We start from the raw sequence: 22,922 nt of genomic DNA, 5'->3' as shown, positions 1-22,922 counted from the left end.
GCGTTGAGCCCCTCGGGAGCGTTGAGCCCCTCGGGGGTGGGTGGGAGCAATGCCCGGCTGGGGCCGTTCGTGTGCTTCCACGGGTGTTTCTTCGTGTAACCTGACTGTCGGCTGTCTTTTCCAGTTCCCTTCGTACTCCCAAACTTCTTCCAGGGACCTTATTTCCTTCAGAAGTGCTTGTTCATAAACAAGCTACCCTGGTCTCTGTTTTGCTCCCTAAGTTTTTTTTGTGTGCTCTATGAGAAAATGATGGAATTTTCCCCTTTTTCTTTTCCTTACAAGTTCCTTTGCACAGAAAATGGATAACGAGGGGGAAAACTATCTTTCTGCAGAAGTATCTGATATGTTGGAATCAGTTTCTTTTCTGAACATAGCGGGTAAACCCACGCCTATGGAGTCAACAGTATTGCCTAATACAGAGGAACAGGAGGTGTGCATTGGTTTTGTCATATGTCTTCTGATTATGCTTTCTTTTAAGTTTTAATTTTGGCAAATATTTCTTTGGTGAGACCTGCTGTGTCCCCCCTGCATGGGGAATATGCGTTTGATTCTTCTGCTTCCTTAGGGTCTACAAATACCCAGTAGCAAGTGCTGATGGCCAATGCCACGTGCCAACGTGTGCTAAGGTGTTGAGAAGGAAGTAAAGGACTTCAGTGATTGCACTTTGAATGTAATGTGCCCGTACTGTTTTTTTCTTTAGTAAGCTAAGAAAGGAGATAGATCCTTATTGAAAGCTTGTTAGGTGTTTGGGAATAAAAATCTATAATGCTGTGCTGCAGCACACTTTTGAAGACAGTATAAACACCTTGGCCTTTTTTGAACGGTAAGTTTCCTGATTGACTTCTCTCAGGTGACTTAATTTTATATGATTCGTGGGGTGCTGGTCACGGGAGGGCTGTCGAGAGCTCTGGGAAATCCATCTGCTGAATGAACAAGTTGCCAAAGTAGCAACTCTGAAGCTCCGTGAGAAAGGAAGCAAAGCTGGGATCTCTCTAAAAAATCTCCCTGCTGTTACCACTTCACCTTTGTATAATGGTATGGGATGGAAACGCCCACCTTGGCAACTGCAAAGTGTTTGCTGGTTGTTACTGGGAGGAAGGTGAAGGGCTACGGCCTGGATGGTGGCCACGAAGTGGTCTCTTGAGGCTAAGAATGTCCCAGCCTGTTAACTGACGGTGCTCCACACGAAGTGGAAGTGCGGTACTGCAGAGCAGCGCTAGAAAATACGGCTTGAATTCAATACAGAGGGAGACCAGAAGGTGGAAGCAGTGCAGTTTGTACCTCTGATAGTGTGCTGGTTTTAAGTAAAAATGTTGGCTTTGTCATAACACTAATGGGGGAAGGGACAGGTAAAAAAGGGGATTACTTAAGGACATTAGGAGGTAAAGAAGCAAATGAAAGCTCAGGGTCTGAACTTCCCAAGGAAGGAGAAAGCAAGGCAGTAAGACAAAATAGGAAATACTGCATCAGAGATAATGTGCTGATACGACTGGGGGTGTTCTGTTTAAAAAGTGGCTGTTATAACTGTGTATTTTTTTTTCAATGAACAGGCACATCAACCTTTGAAAGTCTTCTTGAGAATGAGACCTTTTTCAATATCAGAGCTTGAAAACCATGAATCTCAGGTTAGTTGTAGAATTAAGAAACAAGTTTTTCTTCTTCCCCAAAGAACACATAGTATTTTAAGCCGGGACTTTCTTTTATAAAAGCCATGTACTGCTTCCAGATAGAATCAGTGGCCACCTGGATAAATGTGAGGGTTTTTTTTAAAAAAAATCAGTTTTTCCTAATTTGTATGGTAAAGACACGCACACCTGTAGCTCTGCAAAACTCCACTGGGTACTGGGTTTAAAAGTTGGTGTCATTCTTGACTCTGCTCAAGAAATGAAGGAGTTCCAAGGAAGGGATTATGCAGTTCTAGGAGTAATTCAGGTATCTGACCCTTGAGTTTCATCAGCATGCCTGAATGGTGTACTGCCTCGTCCCAGTGTCCTGCTGCTCGTCTATAACCTCTACAGTTTATACTGTCAAATTCAGATGTTTCAGTGTTTTACACACACATACAGGTGCACGTGCAAACGCACAGAAATACTCTTCTCTCCCTACCCCCCCCTCTATCATGAACACCAATGCAAAGAATTACTCTGTCTGTCCTTGGAGGACGACGTCTCTGCAGCGTACCTCTCAGCCCTCACAGGCTCTCTGATAGCCCTCTTGTTCCTGGCCTGTTCGGAGAAGGATTTAATATTAGTTCTAATTTGCTTCTTGCTTTTTAAAAATGTATTCTTGTATTTAATCTGCCAGAGTTGGAACCTTTGTAATTTTTTTCCACTCGGATTGGTTCCCCCCCGCCCCCCCCCAATTTCTGTTCACCTTTCCTTAAGTTCTTGCTGAGTAATGTGCACTGCCACAGTGCTTCCCGTTCGGTATCATTCTGCAGTCTGAGCTGGCTCTGAAGACAAATTGATTTACAAAATCAAATTGGTTTATGAGTTGTTTATCTCATTCTTCTTTGGAATGGGAAATTTCTGACTCCTTGACCATTAGGGAAACTACTTGTTCTTAAAAGCAGGGAGGGAGGAAAAAGGTAAGTGTTGGAGTTTGTACTGGATTCTTTTTAAAGCTCTGGTTTTCGTGGAGTTCATGATGAAATAGTTGATCTTCCAACATATTAGCTGTATAAACTGTTTTGTGTGGTATGGAGGCTTTTTCCTCAGCCTCTGAAGACTTGAAAGATCTTCAGCATCTTGAATGTTTTTTACTCTCAACTATCACCTGGATCCATGCGGAAGATGCTTGGCAAAAATGAAAAAAAAAACCCACCCAACCAATCAAAAAAACCTTCCCATCTCTATAATCACTGAGAGATCAGCTGAATATTTAGGTCCTTTTTTCCTCCCTGCATAATTTTCAGGAAAGTGTCCTTGTTCCAAGTATGTACCAAGAAAAGAAAAAAGTAGATCCCAAGCCCTGTTTCTTACAGCTGCAGGTTGACTGATCTGGTGTTGCTTATAGAAATCACCATCTCTGCAGGTAAAGCTTGAGAGCTCTGGATGAAATGCAGTGCTCTTGATACAACTGCCAGTGGTTCTCTCCGCTGGGGAGCAGGAGGTTGTGTTCTTCGGCCACAGCAATGTGCACGCTGCCAGAACTGGCCCAGCTCCTGCCGGTTGACCTGCGGGCTTAACGGGGGGGGACGGCGAAAGTGACGCGTTACCAGCCGGATTCCTGCTCTGCAGATCTGGCTGCTTCAAGGCCCTTCCTCAGGAGCTTCTGTGGGGCTGGTGGCAGCTGGTGGCACCCGCTGCAGATGTTGGATTCTTCTGTAGCTCTCTAGGATTTCGTACAGCTGACCAGCGTTCCCGTGCCTGGCAGCATGGGAGGAATCTGCCTGGGAGTGTCGTGGAGCCGTACCAACTCTGGCCACCCTCTGAACCCAAGATATCAGATTTGGCCACATTCAGTCCTCGCGGCTGATGCTCCAAGGTGCTGTTAAGCCCTAGTGGTGGTTCGGTTTGTACTTTTGGTAACCTGTCTGGTGTAAAATAAATTTTCCTGTGATGCTGCAGTCTACATTTGTCTAGTTAGTGAATGCAGATAGTGGTACTTTGCCTTAACTGAGAAATAGCAATCAAATTAGTCTTGGAACTAATTCGGTTTCCTTCATTCATTTTCACCATCTAGCAATCAAAGGATAATGCTTCAAACTTTTTTTGCTTTAATTATGCTGGTCATAGCTTGTTTCACACTGACAATGATTGAAGTGCAAAACCAGTACATTTCTGTATAGCTTTGTTTTCATAGCTATATAGGGTACTGTCAGCCACAGTCACAAAATTCAAGGTTTAGAAAGCTTAGAAAAAGAAAGTTGCTGGAAAGAATCCTAGAAAATTTTTAACCCTCCCTAGGAGACTCCAGACAATTGCCGTAACTTTGCGCTCTGGCTTTCATGTGTGGTGGCTGTCTCCTGTAGTTGTTCCATGCCTCAGGAGAGATTATATGTAGATTTTGCAACTGCTCGTAGCTCTGGTAAATAGATGAAAACACTTGTTTGTTGTTTTGGTGGTGGGTTTTTTAAGGGTTGTGTAACTATTGAAGATCCCCAGACAGTAATTCTTACTGCACCCAAGGAGTCTTCTGCAATGAAGAACAGTGAAAGAGGGATTGGTCATTCTGTGCACCGGTTCACCTTTTCTCAGGTAGGCAAGCTGTCTCCTAATTTTTAGTTAAGTTGTTTTTCACTGTAACAATAACAATTGAGTTTTCTACCACATCATGCAATGCGATTTTTCTTCTTTGAATTACACGTGTGGTACTTGCCTTGAAAAACCCAGACTGCTGCTGATTTGCTGTCAGGCTGTGAGAAAGCTGTATTACGATGGAGATGCCTGTTAGATGAGACGAGGAAGCTGTTTTGGCAGCTCCGTTGTTTTCTTTGATGAGCTGCCTCAGAAGGTTCTTGTGGGCGCAGACATGCCGTGGTCCTGCTGTGCCTGCAGATGCCCTCGTCTGGGAAGCGTTACAGGAAACCACTTGTTTAAAGGGACTTGTGTAAGCGTGCGCTTAGGGACTGACTCTTGAAGGAGTAGTGGCCTCGCTGCTTAAACCTTCTGTACTGGAAGTGAGTGTCTTTGCTCTGCTGCCTACTCCAGGAACTCCTGCTCTTGCAGCATCAAACGGCGAACAGCTCCAGGCACAGTCATTTAGGCTGTTGGAATGCTGATCTGCCCCGCGGTTGTGGGTGGGTGGTGCAGAGGGAGGAGGGAGTTGTGCATCACCAGCAGAGCTCTTGGAAGTACCCACTAAACAGTATGGGCTCAGTAGCATTCTGAGCAGTTCCTTTTAGGAGTGGGAAAATATTCCAAAATAAGTGCAGGCCTGTGTGCCTCTCAGAATTAAGCAGGCATCGTATGAGAACCCAGCAAAGCCTTGCATCAGAAGGGGTTCAGGCAAGACAGAAGACTGAGCTGGTGTCTCCTACTCAGCTTGCTCTGAAAAACAAGTCACTATTAATCCGTGCTTAATATTTTGATGTATTTTTGAGGTATTAAACTTCTTTTTGCCATTTATCACTCCTTTTTTTTTCTTTTTTACTTTTTTTTTTATTCCCCTTCGCAAAGGTATTTGGACCAGAAACTACTCAGAGTGAATTTTTTGAAGGCTCAATGAAAGAGATAGTAAGAGCATATGTTAATGGAGTGAATGGACTGGTGTTTACCTATGGGGTTACAAATGCAGGCAAGACGTTCACTATCCAAGGTATAAAATGCTTGCCAAAAAGCCTATCTAACAACCAGGCTAAAATCCAGTGAGAAGCTTATGTGAATGTCTACATTTTATCTTTTGTTATTTTTAAGGGACTTCAAAAGATTTTGGTATTTTACCTCGCTCACTTGATGTGATTTTTAACCACATAAAGGGAAGACAATACCTGAAGATGAACTTCAAACCATATTTGAGCAATGATGTTAAGAAACTAGAAGATGTCCAAGTTAAGCAAGAAGAAGCCATAAAAACTGCGATTCTTGCATCACTGAAAGAGGTCGGTGACCAAATACTTCCTTGTTATTGAATGAAACTTCTGAAAAGCTTGCTGTCTAAGAGTATTTCAAAAAATCTGTTTCACCGTTGGTTCTTTAGATTTATCTAAATGGATACTTGGTGAACCTTGGAGGAATAAGGCAGCCGGCTGTTTTTAGAGCTTGGGGTAAACTGGAAGAATTTTCTGCAGCAGGCAGCACACAGTTCAAACCTAAACCCATTGCAAAGCCAAAGCCTGGATTTCTATAGAGGAACAGTTCTGACACTGTGGTGGCAGTAGCCCTTGAAAAGTCTCTGAGAGCTGACCTATCTCAAACCTGCTGCTTGCTAAGCGAATCTTCTTTTGGGTCAGGGTGCCAGGCTGGGTCTCAGGGCAGTGGCTCCAATTCCAGTCCAGGAAAGATGATGGCAATGTCTTAGCAGCGGCAGTGAAGAAGGCGGAAGAGTCTCTTTTGGTGGAAGACAGTCTTAAGGCAGATTGAAAAGTTTGTGTACCTGTGATTTATGTAACTTCAGAAAGAAACTTTTCTGTTACAGCAAGTGAAGGGAGATGCCACAAAATTAATCTCCTGAAAGGATTACAGCCTGCTTTAGAGGATTGTGTGTATCTCTAACTCTGGTCTCTGAAGACTGTAGGTAGAATAGAGGAGTCTTTACTGTGGCAGCTTCCTGTTGTCATTATCTAGTCGTTTCTGTTTCAGTGTGAGAAAGGGGTCTCTCCAGAAAATGGGTACCCTTGTGTGCATGCCTGTTCTATACTGCTAATTCCAGTTGCAAGTTGTCACAAGATGTCTGCCTTTTTCCCTTTTGTTCTCAAGATTTTTAACCTGAACTGTGATTCCGGGCATTTAATCCCAAAATGCAGTAGGCTCAGCAAATTATCATTCAAAACAGCTCTGAATGAATTCTGGGAAGTATAGAAGTAATGATTGACTGGGTTTTCTTTTTTTTCTGTGGTTGTTAGTACTAACATTGTTAAAGTAGTCCAATTCACTCTGAAATCAAATTCATACAAGTAAAGTTCCACTCTAAATTCTGTTACTTAATTTAAACTCTGCAACCCAAACTTTGTTTAGTCTGAGTCTGGTTAACTTTTGAGGAAAGATCTCAGATGAAGAATCTAAAAGATGCTACAGACTGCATATTTATTCTGAGAGTGTCTTTAAAAGCTCACTTGCGCTGCATGTGTGTATGTGCGTGTGTGTGTGTGGGGGGTGTCTTAAAAATTGAGATGGCCAGGAGGATGGTAGGTAAATATTTTTAAATACTTTATGGAACCTACAAGCTTGCAAGAAGGAACAAGCAGAAGCTCAAAGTCTAGAGCAGGAGGTCAAATACCTTATTTTGAAGATAACTCTGTACTTTACAATCACTCCTTTCTGTTAAATCACAGTCTGACTCAATTAATAGTTCAGTTACTGCATGTTGCACTAGGTGATCTAGATGCTGATGCAGTACAGTGAAAAGCAAGCAAGACTCCACCGTCAGGAAGGAAAGGTCAAAATGCAGCTAGAAAATAATCCGAGGCAAGCCCTTGCTTATGTGTTACAGTGCTTCCGTAGCGATAGCCCAGCCGTCCCCAGCACTGACACCGTGCTTCCCGACAGCTCGTGGATGAATAGCATCGCTGTTCGGGTGCTCACTCCCGCTCGTAATCCGAGAGCAGATACGGTTTGGCGGGCTTGGTTTTGGTTTACATGGGTGTCTGTGGGCCCTTTTCCCAGGCTCCATTGACACGTCATGCAGGGCGAGCTTGCTGTTCCTTTCGAACTCTCAGTTTAAACTGCTCTGAGTTACTGCAATCCCCTCGTATTCAATGTTCTACTGTTTGTGTTCTCTGCACAGTACTGCTGCAAAACCTCTTACTTGGCATGGTTCACACCTTCTCCTTCCCTTTACTTGTTCTGTTCATGGGATTAAATATCAGTTTTTACTGGATTAAAAGCTGCTTTACTTGCATTCCTATTCCCACCTGTCCTTGTATTTGCTATTAAATGTCAGCTTCTGTCGCTGGCAAGCAATGTCAGTTCCTGTTCCCGCTTGTTTTCAGGCAGATGTATTCATGCTTTTTTCTGTAGTTGGTCTTATGATCTGAAGAACAGTACAGCAGCATCGCTAATTCACTCAGCTTTGTGGAAATAAGTTTACAAAAACTTACCACATGCTGTTATCTAGACAGGATTTTTAATGGCCTTTTAATTCAGTCTGAATTAAACCAACATAGACTGTCTGTCAGATCTTTCAGTTCTTTGTGAAGCTATCGTTTCACTTTGTCTGAGGTCTTAAAGTACGTTTGACTCGTACTCTTACAGACCTGGCACCAACCTGTGATTTGCAAAAGTTGTTTGCAACAAGCAAACAAATTGGGAATCTCTGCTGATGTAGTCTCACTGTTGCCCGCTGCCCTGCCATCTGCCCCTGAAAGAAACTTACTTCTTCCATTCTTTTCGTTGCCTGAAGTACTGTTCAGATTTGTCCAGGAGTTCATAAAGGTGTTCTGGGCTGTTGCAGTCGGACGGAGGACTGTGTTTCTCCCAGAGCCGTGGAGTGAGTCTCCCCTGTTAGCAGCAATTTGCCCCCAAACCAGGTTGCTGGGAGTAGCAGAGAGCAATAATTCTTGGGAGGGAAAAAGCATTTATTGATTTTAGTTCAGTATTGTTAAAAACGTTTCATTTGTAGCCAGAGTAAGAGTGACTTAACTCTCAATACTGCTTCAATTTTTAAATCTTACATACTGGAATTGCTGTTAACTTCTGCTGTGCTCGTAGTCTGTTCACGTGGATGTAATGGTCTCTTATTTTCCCAAGGAGACAGAAAGCATCTCAAATACTATAACAAATACGTGTGATGTGGAGTTGGATTCTTCTAACTGTACTTCAAAAAGTCTTCCTGCTGATTCACTAGGTAAAATAAAGTAGAAAATTTCATGGGGGAAAAAAAGAATAGAAGTTCAGGAATATAAATGGGTAACGATGGGTGGATTCAAAAAATATCTCTACTGTACTACAGAGTAAATATATATAATTTTTAACCAAATTTTAATGGCTCAACTCTGGAGGAAGAGTAACTATGTAAAAAATATGTTAAAATATTTTCCTTTTGGGGGAAGAGGGAGGCTGAGTGCTGCAAAGCTAATGTATAAACTGCTGAAAGCTTGGGGTGGAGGGGGCATTGATTTAGAATTTGGGCATATGCTGGTTTGAACGTTCTTGGGTAAACTCGAAGTCCTGCAGTCCTGTGTATCTAACTGCACAACACTGATGCCTACAAGCCTTCTCCTTTTAGAAGGTTCTATACACTGCAGTTAAAATTTGTCCATGAGTTGGTTGATTGTTGAACTCTTTCTCTGTTTTGGGTTCAGCAAAGGACTTTGTTCCGCTTGACGTACATAGGACTAACGTACACCAAAGAATACAAGCATCTGTGTGGATCTCCTTTTGTGAAATTTATAATGAGTATGTGTATGACCTATTACATGTACTATCTGCATCCAAAACTCAGAAGCGCAGAGTCTTGAGAATTTGTGAGGATCAAGGAGGAAACTCGTATATCAAAGGTACTAACTCTGAGGTTTGACCTCCGCTGTTTCACAGAATTTCTGTGATGATCGGAAGTGTGTGTAAAACGTCTCTTTTTGCAGACTTAAAGTGGATTAACATCCAGAGCACCGAAGAAGCCTTCAAAATACTAAAAATAGGAAACAAGAACCGAAGCTTTGCTTGTACTAGAATGAATGAGCAATCAAGCAGGAGGTTTGTTCCTCTCATTATAAGCATACTCTGTCCCTTTTCTTTTAAGGGGAGGGAGGAGGGGAAGGGAGGAGGAGACTTTAGAATATGCTTGAAATGAACCACTCTTCAGTAATAATTTAACACTTTCCTTGATTATTCTGGTTTTATTATGACTTTCTTTCTGGAAGAAAGCCAGGAGAGACCCCCTGTGACTTGGGTGGACTTGGGTGTCTATTCATGGCTTTGGACAACCAAAAAGATCAAATCCCGTTCATTTTTGAGTGTCGCAGGGCTACACATCTTGGTAAATGCTAGTGGTGCTGAGGGGGAATGGCTGCATGCTGATGTTGAAGGAAAAGCTGGATAATTCTCCGTTGCTGGCAGTGTAGTTCTTGGCAACTTGGAGCCTGTCAGTAGGGCATGTAGGGAGGAGCGAGTCGTGCAGTACTTTGCACTGCTGCTGGGCTAGCTAGGTGCTTTTAGATTGCTGTGTTCTACCTGAGCTTGCTTGGGATCTTAAGAATTAAGCTCCTAGCTCTTACCCAGCTCTGGAGAGGGGTCAGGGACAATCTGGCTTGATGGAGTGAGAGGAAATGGAGAAGCTGGTATCCTTGCTGTTGAAAATGCCTTCTTACTCTATTTTAATGTCCTCTTATTAATTTGTCCTTTAAGTGTGGAAGGGCCATGTGGTGTATTTAGGTAATATAACCACAGCGTTACTAAGCCTGCTTTTTCTCTAAAAAGCAAGAGTTATGCTGTTCTGTGTTAGCTAAAGACAGCCGCCATGAAATTTGAGATTTTCTGAGTTCAGATACTGCTTCAAGCTTGTGGCTACCTGAATACTGATCTTCTGATCAGTAGACTTCAGTGAACCAGAGTGTTTTTTCTCCAAGACAGCTTGTAGGTTGTAGGCTTCATGTGATATTTTCCCTTTTCCTGTATTTAAAGAAATGGAAAGTCACAAATTACGACTCTTATTGCTGCTTTTTGCTGCTGAATGATTGCATTGCAAAGGTAACTGATGTAAATTAGTGATTAATTCTTGTTCTTCCTTCAGCAGTGAACCTTCTGTAGCACATGAATTTTACTTTGCTTCAGTGACTGCATGGTTTTCATAATTGTGGTTATTAAAAAGGATTTCTTTCCATTTCAGTCACAGTATATTTTCAATCAGGCTACTAAAGCTAACTGAGGAGCATCAGCCCCGTGTTCTTGGAGTTTCAGAGTAAGTGAATGCTTCAGCTGATTACCAGAATGTAAATATTTTAGAGAAGTTTATAAGGTGTAAGCATTGCCAAACTGGTGAGCTTTGCCTGAATGAACAAATCCTCTGAGAGCTGAGAAGGAAATCAGATCTCCATAAAACTGGCTGGAAACCTGAGAGGGATGGGTGTAGAGGTGTTTCCCTGTCTCTTTTATTCTGTTAAGGTTTGGCTGAAGGAACCTGTTAAAACTCTTGTCAGCAGTACATACATTGAGGGAAATATGTGTGTATTGCCTTACCTACTGGGGAGGTGGGGACAGAATAGCGCTACGTAACGCTACGCTGCTTGTTCTGGTAAGCAGGGTTCAGCCGGGCCGACAGGAGCCAGGCGCTGACGTTGGAGCGCAGCAGAGCCAAGGTGCAAGCTGTGCCAGTGTATCTTTCTACTTTGGGATCAGCCTGGAGTTGATGGGTTGAGTGTTTGGGGCAGCACGTTTGATGTGCTTCTGGAACACAAATTCGAGTCTCTCCTCCAAAAAGAATGCGGGTGACGTGCGGTAGGATGACTCCGTGGTACAGGCTGCAGTAAGAGGGAACCATCAAGTGGTTTGCTTAAAAACTGTTCCCCTTGTCTGAAATGATGCACCCTTGAGAGCAGTGCTAGGTCCTTACACCTCTCTGCTCTTTTGTGGTTTGGAGGAAGGGGCCTGAGCTTGAAGCCATTTAGACAGGTGGTTTGGGTTGGGGTTTTTTCCTGATGAATAGTCCATTTACCTTGATATGGAAAAATGAGGACAGCCTGTAACAGAGCGTTTTAGTTCAGCCCTAGCTCCTACTGATTGCTCTCTTGTCTCTGCTGAGCAGAGATGGTAATAAATATACCTCACTCTGAGGTAACACTATGTAATGTCAGATGTTACAGTGATAAATACTCTAAGGAAAGCCAGCCTGAGGAAATGACTGCATCTGTACTCCCTGCCTCAGTGTATTCCCCTGGCAAAGCTTGCAGCCACTGTTAGGTGAACGACAGTTTGTATGTTGCTTAAGGAAGAAAAAAGCTCTTCCATCTTCTGCTGAAAAGGAGAAAGATCATGAGATCATAGCCTTTCACACCGTTGAAATATGTGCCTTAATAATATCTATAGTGTCAATACGTACTTATGTCAGCTGCGTGAAAGGCTATGATCTTACAAAGGTGTCATTTTATGTAAACAAATGTATGTATAAGTGAGCAATAGTTTTCTTACGAAAATTATCTAACTTCCAGACCGTCCTGTGTTTCAAGGGCTTTCTTAATATAAAGTAAAAGTGATGAAATATCTTGACTAGCCAGGATAATTGTCTCTGATTGTAACCTATTGTACCATAAGGGACAATTCAGCGGCCTGAGTTTAGGAGCACATCATTGCTATAGCCAAAGAGCTCTAAGGTGATCTGGGAAGGACTTCGGGCCTCTTGTTTGCAATAGCAAACAAATGGCTCTGTATGCAAAAGAGGCAGACTGCAGGGTGTTGAAGTGTGCTGCTGTCCTGCAGTCCTCTCAGCGCTGGAACTGGTGAAGGGGACTGTCAAAGTGCTTCTGTAGTACAGCCCCGCTGTGCAAAACTGTTTCAGAAATTCCTCTTTTTTTGTCTAGAAGTATTTACTTTAGGATTGCAACAAAACTTGGGTTCCTCACCTGAACTCTTTATGTAGGAACGCCTACAAACTCTTAGATGAACACTGGAAGCAGACTTGTTTGAGTGTCTCCATGTGCAATGGGAAGATAGATAGGTTAGTGCCGTTATCCTCAACACCTTGGGTGGTGCCTCCTGGCCAAAACGTCAGCATTAGTGCAACTTACTGCGTGATCTAGGAAGGCTGAAATGAGTCACTCATTTACACTTTACACACCTAAAGAAATAAAAAGACCCGCAGTGCTATTTTCGTACTGTTTAGACAGAAGTTTACATGTGCATTCTGGATAATTCTTTCATGCAGGTTGTCTTTCTGTGACTTGGCTGGGTCAGAGCGGTGTAATAAAACACAAGCCTTTGGAGACAGGCTAAAAGAAGCAGGAAATATTAATAATTCTCTTCATATCCTTGGAAAATGCATTGCAGCATTGAAGCAAAATCAAAACCCGAAGTAAGTGGCAAGTTGTGAACAGCATGCCAAGTTTGAGGTTGAAAGCCTAAGCATCCCTCTGAAGTTTCGTGGGGGGGGTCCACATGGTCAGAAGAAAATGGAAATCTACAGAATCCTGTAAGCTGCCTTTATCACAGGTGTCACTGCAGTACCTGAAATGAACATTCTTTCTCTAAAACTGTTGTTTGCGGAGGATAAGAGGGCCGTTAGCAGCAAACTACCAGGCTTTTCTTAGCGTGTATACGAGCAATACACTCTGTGTGCAGAGCTCCCGTTTTGTCTCCTTCCCTTCCACCTCCGAGTCATACAGCTAGATTCATCGGACAGCTGACAGATGTCCTGTACTTGGCTTTTGGCTTGTCCCGGTGTCTGCTTTGTAGCATTAGGGAACTGTAATGCAGACCCTATGCTGCTTTTAAATACTTTGATTTGTTGGAGAGCTTGAGATCCAGGAAAGACCTTGCTCGTTGATGTGGAATAGCTTAGGCTTAAATACGAGCATCCTACGAGAAAACACAGAATTAAGCTAAGTTACAGTATCGCACAATTTTGCAGTTTTCTTTGTTTCACAATTTTTTGTTCTCTTCCCCGTGAGGATGAAGCCGAGCTATATCCCGTTCAGGGAGAGCAAACTGACTCGTCTGTTTCAGCCATTCTTTTGTGGAAAAGGCAAAGCCTGTATGATTGTAAACATTAATCAGCATGCTTCCACATACGATGAAACACTACATGTAATGAAATTTTCAGCTACTGCCAAACAGGTAAGAGTGCACCTGCGCTCTCTGCTACCCTGCATTCTCTGTTACTATCGGTCTGTGAAATGATCAGGTTGTACGGACTTGCATGTGATTCGGACTTTTGATGCATCATATTAATTCTTCTGCGTGTGGCTTCTCTCTAAAAGGCTTCTAGTAGTCTTGCCCATCCTCAGGCCTGTTTGTGGTAAGAAGTTAAGTAGCTGCAGCTGGCTGGCTTGTTCAGTTCTACACCACCGACATTCTGTGTCAAATGTAGCCAGGGCACCTTCAGATATGACTGGTGGTACCATATAGGTGAGCAAATGCAAGATTTCAACTCAAGCTTTTGATGAAGTGTTTAACCTGTGTGCAGTTAAGCATCTGTTGCACAGGATGATGATTGTTCAAAGCTTCTGGGACAGCTAGTGGTGGCAGTAAAAGAAATAGCCTCTTTCTTACTGTGTAGTCCAAGTGAGATCTCGTGTGCCTGCATGGCTCCTATTTGTCTAAGTGCAAGTCATTAATAGCAAACAAAAAGGGAAGACTTTTTATTGGTGAGTTAATGCTTGAAGGCAGGGTGTTCCTCTCCTTTGAAGGCAAAACCCCCTCTGCTAAATCTCCGTGCTTCCATGCTGCTCCTGCTGGCTCTGCTTGTCAGCCTCCCGTTCAGTTCGGGGCCTGGGGCTGATGGTTGGTCTTAAGTTCATTCAGCTTCCCTGGAAGCTGCTGCTTGCAGGGAGTGGGATGGCAGGCTCTGCTGGGTTTCACGGCAGAAATAAAGTCCTTTTCTAGTCTGGAACCACAAATTAATTCTGGCATGTTCCAAGTCTGTAACGGCATGTCTAATGTCATCTCAGAAAGATTTGTCTAATTCTCTTCAGCTGCAACTTTCATTGTAAGTGTGCGCTGAGACGACAAGCTTCTCTGATATGTTGTCCTGTGACACAGATGCTTAAAATCTTTACGTAGCTAGCATGAATTGCTGGGTCCTGGTCAGGAAGGAGCAAATGTTTTGGGGATTTGCTGCTTTTCATTAACTTTCCAGGAAACTACAGTAAAACCTTATGTTTTAGGGGGAGAGATAATACCTTTCTAGACAAGTATACGAAGTTTGTTAGTGGATAATCTTTCCCACTTTCATTTTGTTAGAGTACCAAAGCCTTTTATTTGTATTGATAGAAGTTTTTTGTTTGCTAAAAGACACGTAAAATTTTAATGGTCTTGTAATCATTAAATGTAGTGTAAATACAACAATGCATTGCTGCCACTTGTTTCTAGTATTCTGGTACCTGCGACATTGACACCATTGTTAAATCAGTGCATTCATCTCTTGAATTTTCCAGGTAATCCAGACAATCCTACCCAAAAGCTTTGGTTATTTTCCACCCAAGCTAGTCGGAGGTGACGGCAAACCTATCGTGCACTTCGATGCAAACACGTCTGTAGATGACTTTTCTGACAGTACTGAAACCTCTGCAGAAGAGGAAGTGGACATCACCATTCTGAGTCATGAGGTGGATACACTTCTACTCAAAATTGTACCCAAGGAAGCCCTTGCTATTAGCTCTAATATTAGCGTCTTTTACCAAAAGAGAGGTGCTGGAAGCTGTATCAAATGAGAACTGCAAGCTCCTGCTCAGTGTCAGGCAGACCTAGACTTCAAGTGGTCTAGTTCTGAGGGAAGAAGTGTCGTTGTGGAAGGCTGCCTGTGGCTTTCTGGTTAGGTCAAGTGCTAAATTTGGGATTCAAGTGATTGCTCAATGAGAAGAGCAAGGAAGCAGTGTGTGTGTTTAAAACAACATTATTCAGTCATTTGTGCTCTTTTGGGAGCAGCGGGAACAAGTTAAGATGCAGCATTTTAAAAACAAATCTACACAGCAATAAACTGCAAAAATCGAGCAGGCTTTATGCTAAAGGGTTGTACGAATTAATATTTAAATGCCAAAAGAGTAGTAAACTTTTTGATAGCAAAAACCGTCAAGATGAAGAAAGGTTGTCTTTGCAGTAGAAATTCATGTTTGAAAGTATTTAACCTTTGGTGCAGCCCCTCTGAAAAGAATAGAAATGCCCTCTGTGGGTGGCTGCTTGTGTGACTATTTCATTTGACCTGCCTATCGATGCGTGTTTCTAGCTTGTTTGCTGAACTGAAATATGTTAAAATCTAGGATCTCTTGAAAACTGCAGAGAACCTAAAGGAGAAGCTAGTTGCAGAAAGGCAAAGTAAACTCCTTCTGGAGGTGAAGATACGTAGAGAGATGGCAGAAGCAATGTTCCGACAGCTGTTGGAAACGGAGGAAGCCTGGAGGCAAGTCCTGTTGCAGTCCTCTTCAGCACTTAGAGGATTCCACGCTATGTGAATGCATACATTTATATATGTGAACGTGTAGGTATATCCCTCTGTGCAAGACAAGGTGTACTCCTGTTATTTAGAGAAGTTAGGGCTGGACAGTTTCAAAGCTTCTGATGAAAAGGGAAGAAGGAACATTAAAATAAACTGGTACAGATCAGCCTCTTTCCGCATACGACAAGAAAGTAATGCTGCTTTCTGTGGGACTTGCAGTTACTGGAGGTTGTCCTGACTCATTGCTAGTGTTGAGCAGATGTGGAAGACTGTTACAGGTACCCCGCTGAGGCTTGTGGTTGTTCAAAGCTTACGCTTGGTCGTGTTAATGTGCACGCGTGGGCTTAAGGTAGTTTGAATTGTCTCTGTCTGAGCTCTCCTGGATGACTTCTGAACCATTACTATCTTACAAAACTCTGTGGCTGCCTGTGTTGATGTTACTAATTTAGGGAATTCTTTTTTTCAAGTGTGTCCAGATTGCTCAAGCTGAATTCACTTCCTCTTGACTCTTCTCTTGAAATCAGTTCCCTGCTGTTTGAATTGCTACAGAGACTGACCCCTGTTAAGTTGCCAGCTGCACACACTGTGGTTTAACACCTGCACTGCCTTTAGAATTGTTTGGGTGCCTTTGGCCGAACACATGAAATGGCTGTGATGTTTTTTCCCTGTGGAGGTGATGTTCTGTGTCACTGCTGGGGTGTTTTTTTTGCGACAGGAGTAATGGGTAATGTGTTGAAATAGTAAGGCAAGATTAATTTGGCGTTTATCTTTAATGGAAAAATAAAACCCCAAACACCCCCGTGTGAGATACATCCCCTGGAAATACGCTTCAAATATCAGGTCTGTTTTGATGTAGTTGTATCTATTGCTACGTGTTGGTGGATTTTTGTAAACCCTTTGTTTGATAGATCTCAAGTATGTATTCTTCTACAGCACTCTTCTGGGTATGTGCCAAATAGAAGTTATGCCTTGGTGCAAGTCTGTAGGATCACTGAGAATAAAAAACGAGAAAAGAGAAAAGTCCTTCTTGGTCTCCGAATGTCACTGTTTATGGTTAGATGAGTAACTTGGATATTGTCAGTTGAACACATGTGGTCAAATTGCAATGGCTGGAATGCTAATATGTTAAATAAAACTACCATGTTCTCCTCAGCAACCGCTTGGAAGATATGAAAGACAGTTATGAAGAAAAACTGGAGAGTAAATTTGAAATGTATAAAGAGGCCATCAAGAAACATGCATATGTGTCTGCAATGGAACAAATTGAAGACCATTATGTTCCCATAGAAGAATTTCTAGCTGAACAAGAGAAAGTTGAGGTATGACTTGAGTGCTGCTAAAAACTGCATGCCAGCCTCTTAACTGTAAATTTTGCTTTTCCTTAAGAGAATCATTCAGGAATCCTAAATGCAACACTGAACAGTCAAAATAACTAGTTCAGCCAAGCTGTTCTGGTGTCCAGTGCTAACCGTCAGGATAGAGGTGCCTTCTGTCTGACAGTACTTGCCGTGTATACCTAAACTTCCTGATCTTTGAGGGCTCAGTTCAACTCAATCCAAGTCATCTTTACCTCTGCAGTGCAATGATTAGAATACCTAGAGGGACAGTGTATCCAGCAGTCTGGCTTTGTGAGGATCCTTGGGGTTGTGGGGTGAAGAGTAAAAAAAGCTGGTCTGAAAGGGCAGTGGGGAATTCAGTACAGGGCAGCTCTTTTAATTATGCAGGGTCTCTGCTTTGAAGGTCTAGAGGGAGGATTGTGGGATAAGAAACTGTGAAGAGAAATCAAACTTTATGCAGAAAAGTACTTAATCTCCTGAATGTACTTATGCCAGAACTGCTCAGAGTTGGCATCAGTAAGTTGCTGTTCCCTTTGCATCTGAGCCGTGTTAGGCATGTGCCACTATCAGTCTTTACTACTAGCCCCTGCGTAGATGGCTGGGTGTATCCAGGCAAAAGATGCCACCTGCGGGTCTCCCTATTTTTGGAAGGTCTGTAGTGGAAGACTAGGACTGTGGGGTACACCAGAGGTGCTTTCTCACTGTGCTCTCCTGTCCGGGAACCAATAAGACCTCTCGCTCCCCTGGTAGGCAGGTTCTTTCCAAGACACAAGGGAAGTGCATTTCTGTTGTAGACTGTGATATATGAACATTTCTGCTCTTACAGCTCTCCATTCGGGTGCTGACAAGCAACACTCTATTGTGCAATGGCCTCTGCTTTTCCAGTTCCTTCACACTTGTCTTTTTCCTCACTTAAACTGTCTTTTTATGGTCACTTAAGCCCTGGCTGTACACCATGTTGGGGTGGAGGAGAAGAGTTTTAATAGTGCTCTCTGTATTTATAGCTGCCTCTTACACTGGCCACAAGGCTGGGTAGGGGAAGATTCAAAGAACAAGATGGTCTTGGTAGTGAATCTGGTAAGAAATGGATGAAATCCCCGAGATGTAAAATTCTTAATTGACAAAGGAGAGCACAACATGAAATCTGAGGGGGCAGCTTCAGAGAACCAGAATTAGCTGAATAACTTTTCCCGATGGTGACTCTTGTTTGATTCCTCACTCTGAAATACCACCCTAGCAATCTGACAGGTACAGAAAAAGAGACGGAGATTAAAACTTGGTTCTATGAACTACGTTCTCCCTTACTTAGCAAGCTCACTGGCAACAGCGCTTAACACATGCACTGAAGTTTCCCTTCTGCCATATGGTTACTTATAATGCAGTTTGGAAATCTCCAGCCTGCAAGAGTCGACTCCTGTGTAAAGTAAATTCCTTGTAGAAAGCCTCTGTGATCTGAGTGTTATTCCTGCTGCGATTTCTCAGCTGTAACCATCTCAGCTTCCACCTGTGAAATGATTTTAAAGCTGCACGTACATGTGTAGCATAATTGAAGTGCAGCAGTGCATCAGGTTAAGCAGAAATCTAGACAAATTCTGCCATGTGCCCTTTTTTTTTTTTTTCCCAGGATAGAGAGAGTAAAATACTGCAATTGGAAAGGCAACTTGATGAACAGTCGGGGAGGCTGCTGGCCCTTGAAGGTCCAAATTCTGATATACTGACTGCTGAATGTAACATGGAAGAAGGTAGGAACCTGATCTGGATGTTCAAAGCTCACTTTACTTTTGGTATTGTGTATAAACAAGCAAACTTTCCTTTTGTCTATAGATCTTATGAACAAGACGATGAAGAGAGCCAATGAAGGATTGCAGAAACAATGCAAAGAGAAAGAAGAGGTAGCTCTTGCTTAATATTTAACAAATCTGGGGATAACAGTCCTAAACTCTGGCCTGGTGCGATGCTTGAAGACCTGTGCTGTAGGCAAAGCATGAAGATCCCTGCAAATGGACGTCAAGTTTACAAAAAAAGCCCTTGCCCGATTGTGGATGCCTTTTGCCAGAGATTGGCTCTGTTCTGGCTTTACTCTAGTTTGCAGAGATACCTACTACTGTAATAAGTCACGTGGTGAACACAATGTGAGTTGGAAGGAGGGAGTATATAGCCCTGTATCGGCACTTGTAAACGCTGCTGCCGTGGCCTCAGTGCTTTCCTCCCTGAAATGCTGCTTGCTCAGGCAAACGGTTACAGAATCTGGTAACAGTTTAGCTCTAAAGCCAAAATAGTGCCTTAAACCAGTCCTTTCTGTAAGCACTGAACTCCACTGTCCCCTTCAACTGGAGTCGAGGGTAACGGCTCTGTTCTTCAAACCAAGATCCCCATGTTCTGAATAGCATGTAGAGGTGGAAATTATGATCGTCAGGCTGTATTATGGAAAACAAGTATTTCTAGGTGTGCGTTTTTAGTCTGTGGCTGAACTTCTTGTAAGGCAACAGTTTCCTACGTTTAAAGAGGAAGGGGAGGAGGGAAGAGCCAAGCCTTGCTCCTTCCACTAGCAACAAATAGGAGTAGGGGCTGAAGAAGTAGTTCCAGCTGGTTCTAATAAACCACGTACATGGAAAGTGAACTTAAATCCCTTCCTATGGAGGAAGTGTACTCTGAAAAGAATTCTTTTCCTTACCAAGTTTAATGTCTTGTGTTATGGCCCTGGCATTTTTTTTCCACTCCTGTTCTTGAGAGCTCTACATCATTTTCCATTTCCTATCTCAGTTTCAGATTTTGATGAAAGTTTGGCTTTTATGCTTGATATGGTGATAGAGGATCGATTGTTTGGGGTGGCTAGAAGGTGTTAGAATGATGGGCTTGCTGCCTGGCAATAACTGAAGTGAGAGCAGTTTGGAGCAGTTGGTTCCATCAGTGCCCTTCTGCTGCTTTGCCTCACCTATCTGGGCATGTGTGGAATTCAAACAGGAATTCACTGTTTGGTTTTTTTCCCATTCAGCCATTGAACATGGGCAAGGGTGGGGGTTTTTTAGCCGTCTAGAGATTTTTCCTCCAACCTTGTAGAACTAAATTAATGACATAACGTTAATTTTGCTGTTCGGAGTTTCCTTTTCCCTCTCAGGACTTAATCCATCAATATTCCCCATCAGAAAGGTGAGGTCTTCTGTTGTAACTGTGCTCCAACTCATTACATGAATAGTGTTAAAAAGACAAGAGCTTTCTTTTAACTACCCTTACTGAGAGGAGCAGGCTGTTCTAGAAGTAGCTTGGTCTGTGCTGCTGTTCTTTGATGGACAGGACTGTGTAAATCTAGGAGCTTCAGCACAATAGCCCTTGAATGCTGTATTTTATCACCAGAAATGATGGGTTGGGATGCAGGAGGTTGAGAGAAGCAGACTCCACTTTCATTGCTTTGGTCTTGCAGTTTGCACTGTTTGCTGTTCATCAGAAATGCTTACTGTGTCTGTATGAGTTTAGTCCTAAACAAAATTAACGTGGAACATGCTGTCTTGAACTTCAGTGTGTATGGGTTTGGTTTTCAGCTTATAAAGTCTCTGAAGTTTAAAATACAAAAATTAAATGAAACCCTGCTAGAAGCTAACGAAGGCTACAGAAAGATGGCAGAAGAGAACAGTCAGCTGAAGCATACAATCATGCTCAAGGTTCGTCTCTAATATGGCTTGTATCTATAGTTGTTCTGGATGTTTCTGCATCTTTGCACATGTAAAACCACTGTTTTATTAATTCCTTTTGATGTTAGCCTTTCTTCTGTCCCTAACTTCTTGGATTATGAGCTCAGAGCCCTCGTGTTTCACTCCTTGACTTTGTGTCTTGTCAGGCAAGACTTGTTTTTCTACTGCAGTGCCAGGCTCAGTCAGTAGGGTAACTGTGCTGCCAATTCTTGCTAATCTAAAGATGCCACAAATTATTGTCAAGTAAAGAAAATACTCCTCAGAACTCTAGTCACAAAGTGTTTTGGTGAGGCAAGGGGTCAGTGCAGAAATGTCAGTGCAACGAGACCTCAGGGTCTATGGCTTTAAAGCTGTGCGGGCACTCCTGCGGAGGCGGCCAAGCTGGGGAAGAGCTATGGGCAGGTAAAGTACTTGATACTGAAATAGAAGAAATCTTCCCTTCAAAAGCAGGGACTTTATGAAGTTGACAGCTCCTGACCTCAGACACCAACTAGATCCCTAAAGAAAAAAAAAATTAGAATTTTGAACTCTTACTGCTTTGCATCTCTGCCTCCTTTGTGACCTGCAAATGAAGCAAGGCAGGTATTGGGCGGCTTAGTGATGTTTTTCTTTGAACGTTAAATTACCTTCTGCATACTTTTGAGTCCAAGTCTGAAAATTATTAATCTTGAACTTTGTTTCTTAATTGCTCGGAAGACATAGGGAGGTGACTTTTTGTTAACCGCAAGGATTAGAGAGCGTCGCGAAGACTCTCTGTTCTGCCCACCCAAAGCATTTATTCACTCCTCCTTAGCAGACTTAGGATGGGAGTTTTGATTTGACCAGTTTTGCTTTCAGTAGTTGCAGGTTAAGACAGGAAAGCCGCCTTGGTTTGGTTCCTGGAACAGCAGCACCACTTTGGTAGTGTGGCGAAGCATTTTAGCATCAGCTTCTTCGTCAGACTTGGTCTCTGACTAGATCTGAGGGCCCTGTAGTCTGCTGTTCTCTACACTACATAAAAGTAACTCGGCAGAAATGGGTACTGAGTAGCTGTTTGGCATAGTAATAACAAGGGGGTTTAGTGGTATAGTAAAATCATCTGAGACAGAAAATGAAGTACCTGAAAAAGACCTTGGAGCGTTCCCGTACCTAACACAGCCTTATCCTCACAGGATCAAGAAATGAGCGGTCTTCAGAACTGGGCTAAACGCGTTCTGGAGCTTGAAGAAACGGTGTCCTCCCTGCAAAAAGAACTTGGCGAACGGAAAAAACATTTCTCTGTAGAGGAGCCAAAACACCAAAAACCCGGGAGAGGTTTGTTGGCTAACCTGAAATCCACAGCAGCAGCCACTGCTGTCACACCTCTTGGTAAAGGCTGGGGGAAGGATGAGGGTGCTTCATCCTCTTCAAGAAAACAAGTACTGTTGGCTCAGAAGGCAAAAGAATAATATTGAATCAATCAAAGTGAGCAATTATGGGGCTTCTTTATCAATCTGAACCTGTTGGTAGCTTTTTCTCGCTCTTAGATGCTATCTTCACTGCTGTGTTAACTGGCAGAAGAATGCTTAACACAGAATGGTTTTTACTGAATCAGGGTTGACTTTAGAGCTATGTCAGGTTTGGTCTAAACTTGGCACTTTTACTCTTGATATAGGGATGTGATTGAGAAATACGTATTTCATTCTAATTCTTGGGTAACTGCTATCGTGGTCTTCTATGCTGACAAACGTGCGGTTCGTGCCAAGTGGGGTGTTACTCATCTGCTGCTCACTGCCTTTTTAAATTAAGGGTTTCATTGTTGATGCCTAGAAATCAGATGGCTCATAAGCTTAAACTCAAGTAGTTAAAATAGCTTGGTTCTTCAGTTAATATTCTGGCTTTGACCTGGAGACTGCCATCTTGGGACCAAACTGCTAAAATTGCTAAAAGAGGCAACGAGATGAGGTCTTACCTGGCTCCCTGCTATTTTTCAGCGAACTTGGCTTTGTAAAGGAACTTGTTTTAATATAATTTGAATTTCCCCTAAGAGTATGCCTTAAACTTGGAAAAAATTATTTATAATAAAATTTTCCATTGCTAAATTAAGCTCTGACTGTTCATTTTATAAAGCTGAGAAAATCAGTGAAACCAAGGTAAGGGAAGGTCATAAACTTAAGAGGCCAAATGATCATAGTGATTGACAGATGACGGTCCTGAGTTGAAAGAATCACAGTCCTGATTATATTACTTACCTTTA

General features: G+C 42.7%; 1 protein-coding gene across 2 annotated transcripts; it reads left to right on the top strand.

Moving 5' to 3' along the window:
* The first annotated feature begins 289 nt into the window (after positions 1-289).
* LOC104354878 (kinesin-like protein KIF20A) lies at positions 290-22,134 on the top strand. Of its 2 annotated transcripts, none has more exons than XM_086472667.1 (18): positions 290-430; positions 1,551-1,625; positions 4,080-4,199; positions 5,121-5,259; positions 5,358-5,542; positions 8,349-8,445; positions 8,903-9,097; positions 9,182-9,293; positions 10,426-10,497; positions 12,457-12,603; positions 13,199-13,364; positions 14,684-14,854; positions 15,506-15,645; positions 16,835-17,000; positions 18,643-18,760; positions 18,843-18,910; positions 20,558-20,677; positions 21,859-22,134. In XM_086472667.1, the coding sequence occupies exons 1-18, from the start codon at positions 299-301 to the stop codon at positions 22,132-22,134; spliced, it is 2,499 nt and encodes an 832-aa protein (XP_086328793.1). In that variant the 5' UTR covers positions 290-298. The 2 variants fall into 2 exon arrangements, with proteins under 2 accessions (XP_086328793.1, XP_086328792.1); XM_086472666.1 differs by having other exon boundaries at positions 299-430; positions 8,310-8,445.
* Positions 22,135-22,922: the final 788 nt, after the last annotated feature.

Source organism: Leptosomus discolor, chromosome 13 (genome assembly GCF_034619465.1).
Source record: "Leptosomus discolor isolate bLepDis1 chromosome 13, bLepDis1.hap2, whole genome shotgun sequence".
Classification (NCBI taxonomy): Eukaryota; Metazoa; Chordata; class Aves; order Leptosomiformes; family Leptosomidae; genus Leptosomus; species Leptosomus discolor.
The sequence above is the reverse complement of the archived record's forward strand: the minus strand, read 5'-3'. Positions and strand labels throughout refer to the sequence as shown.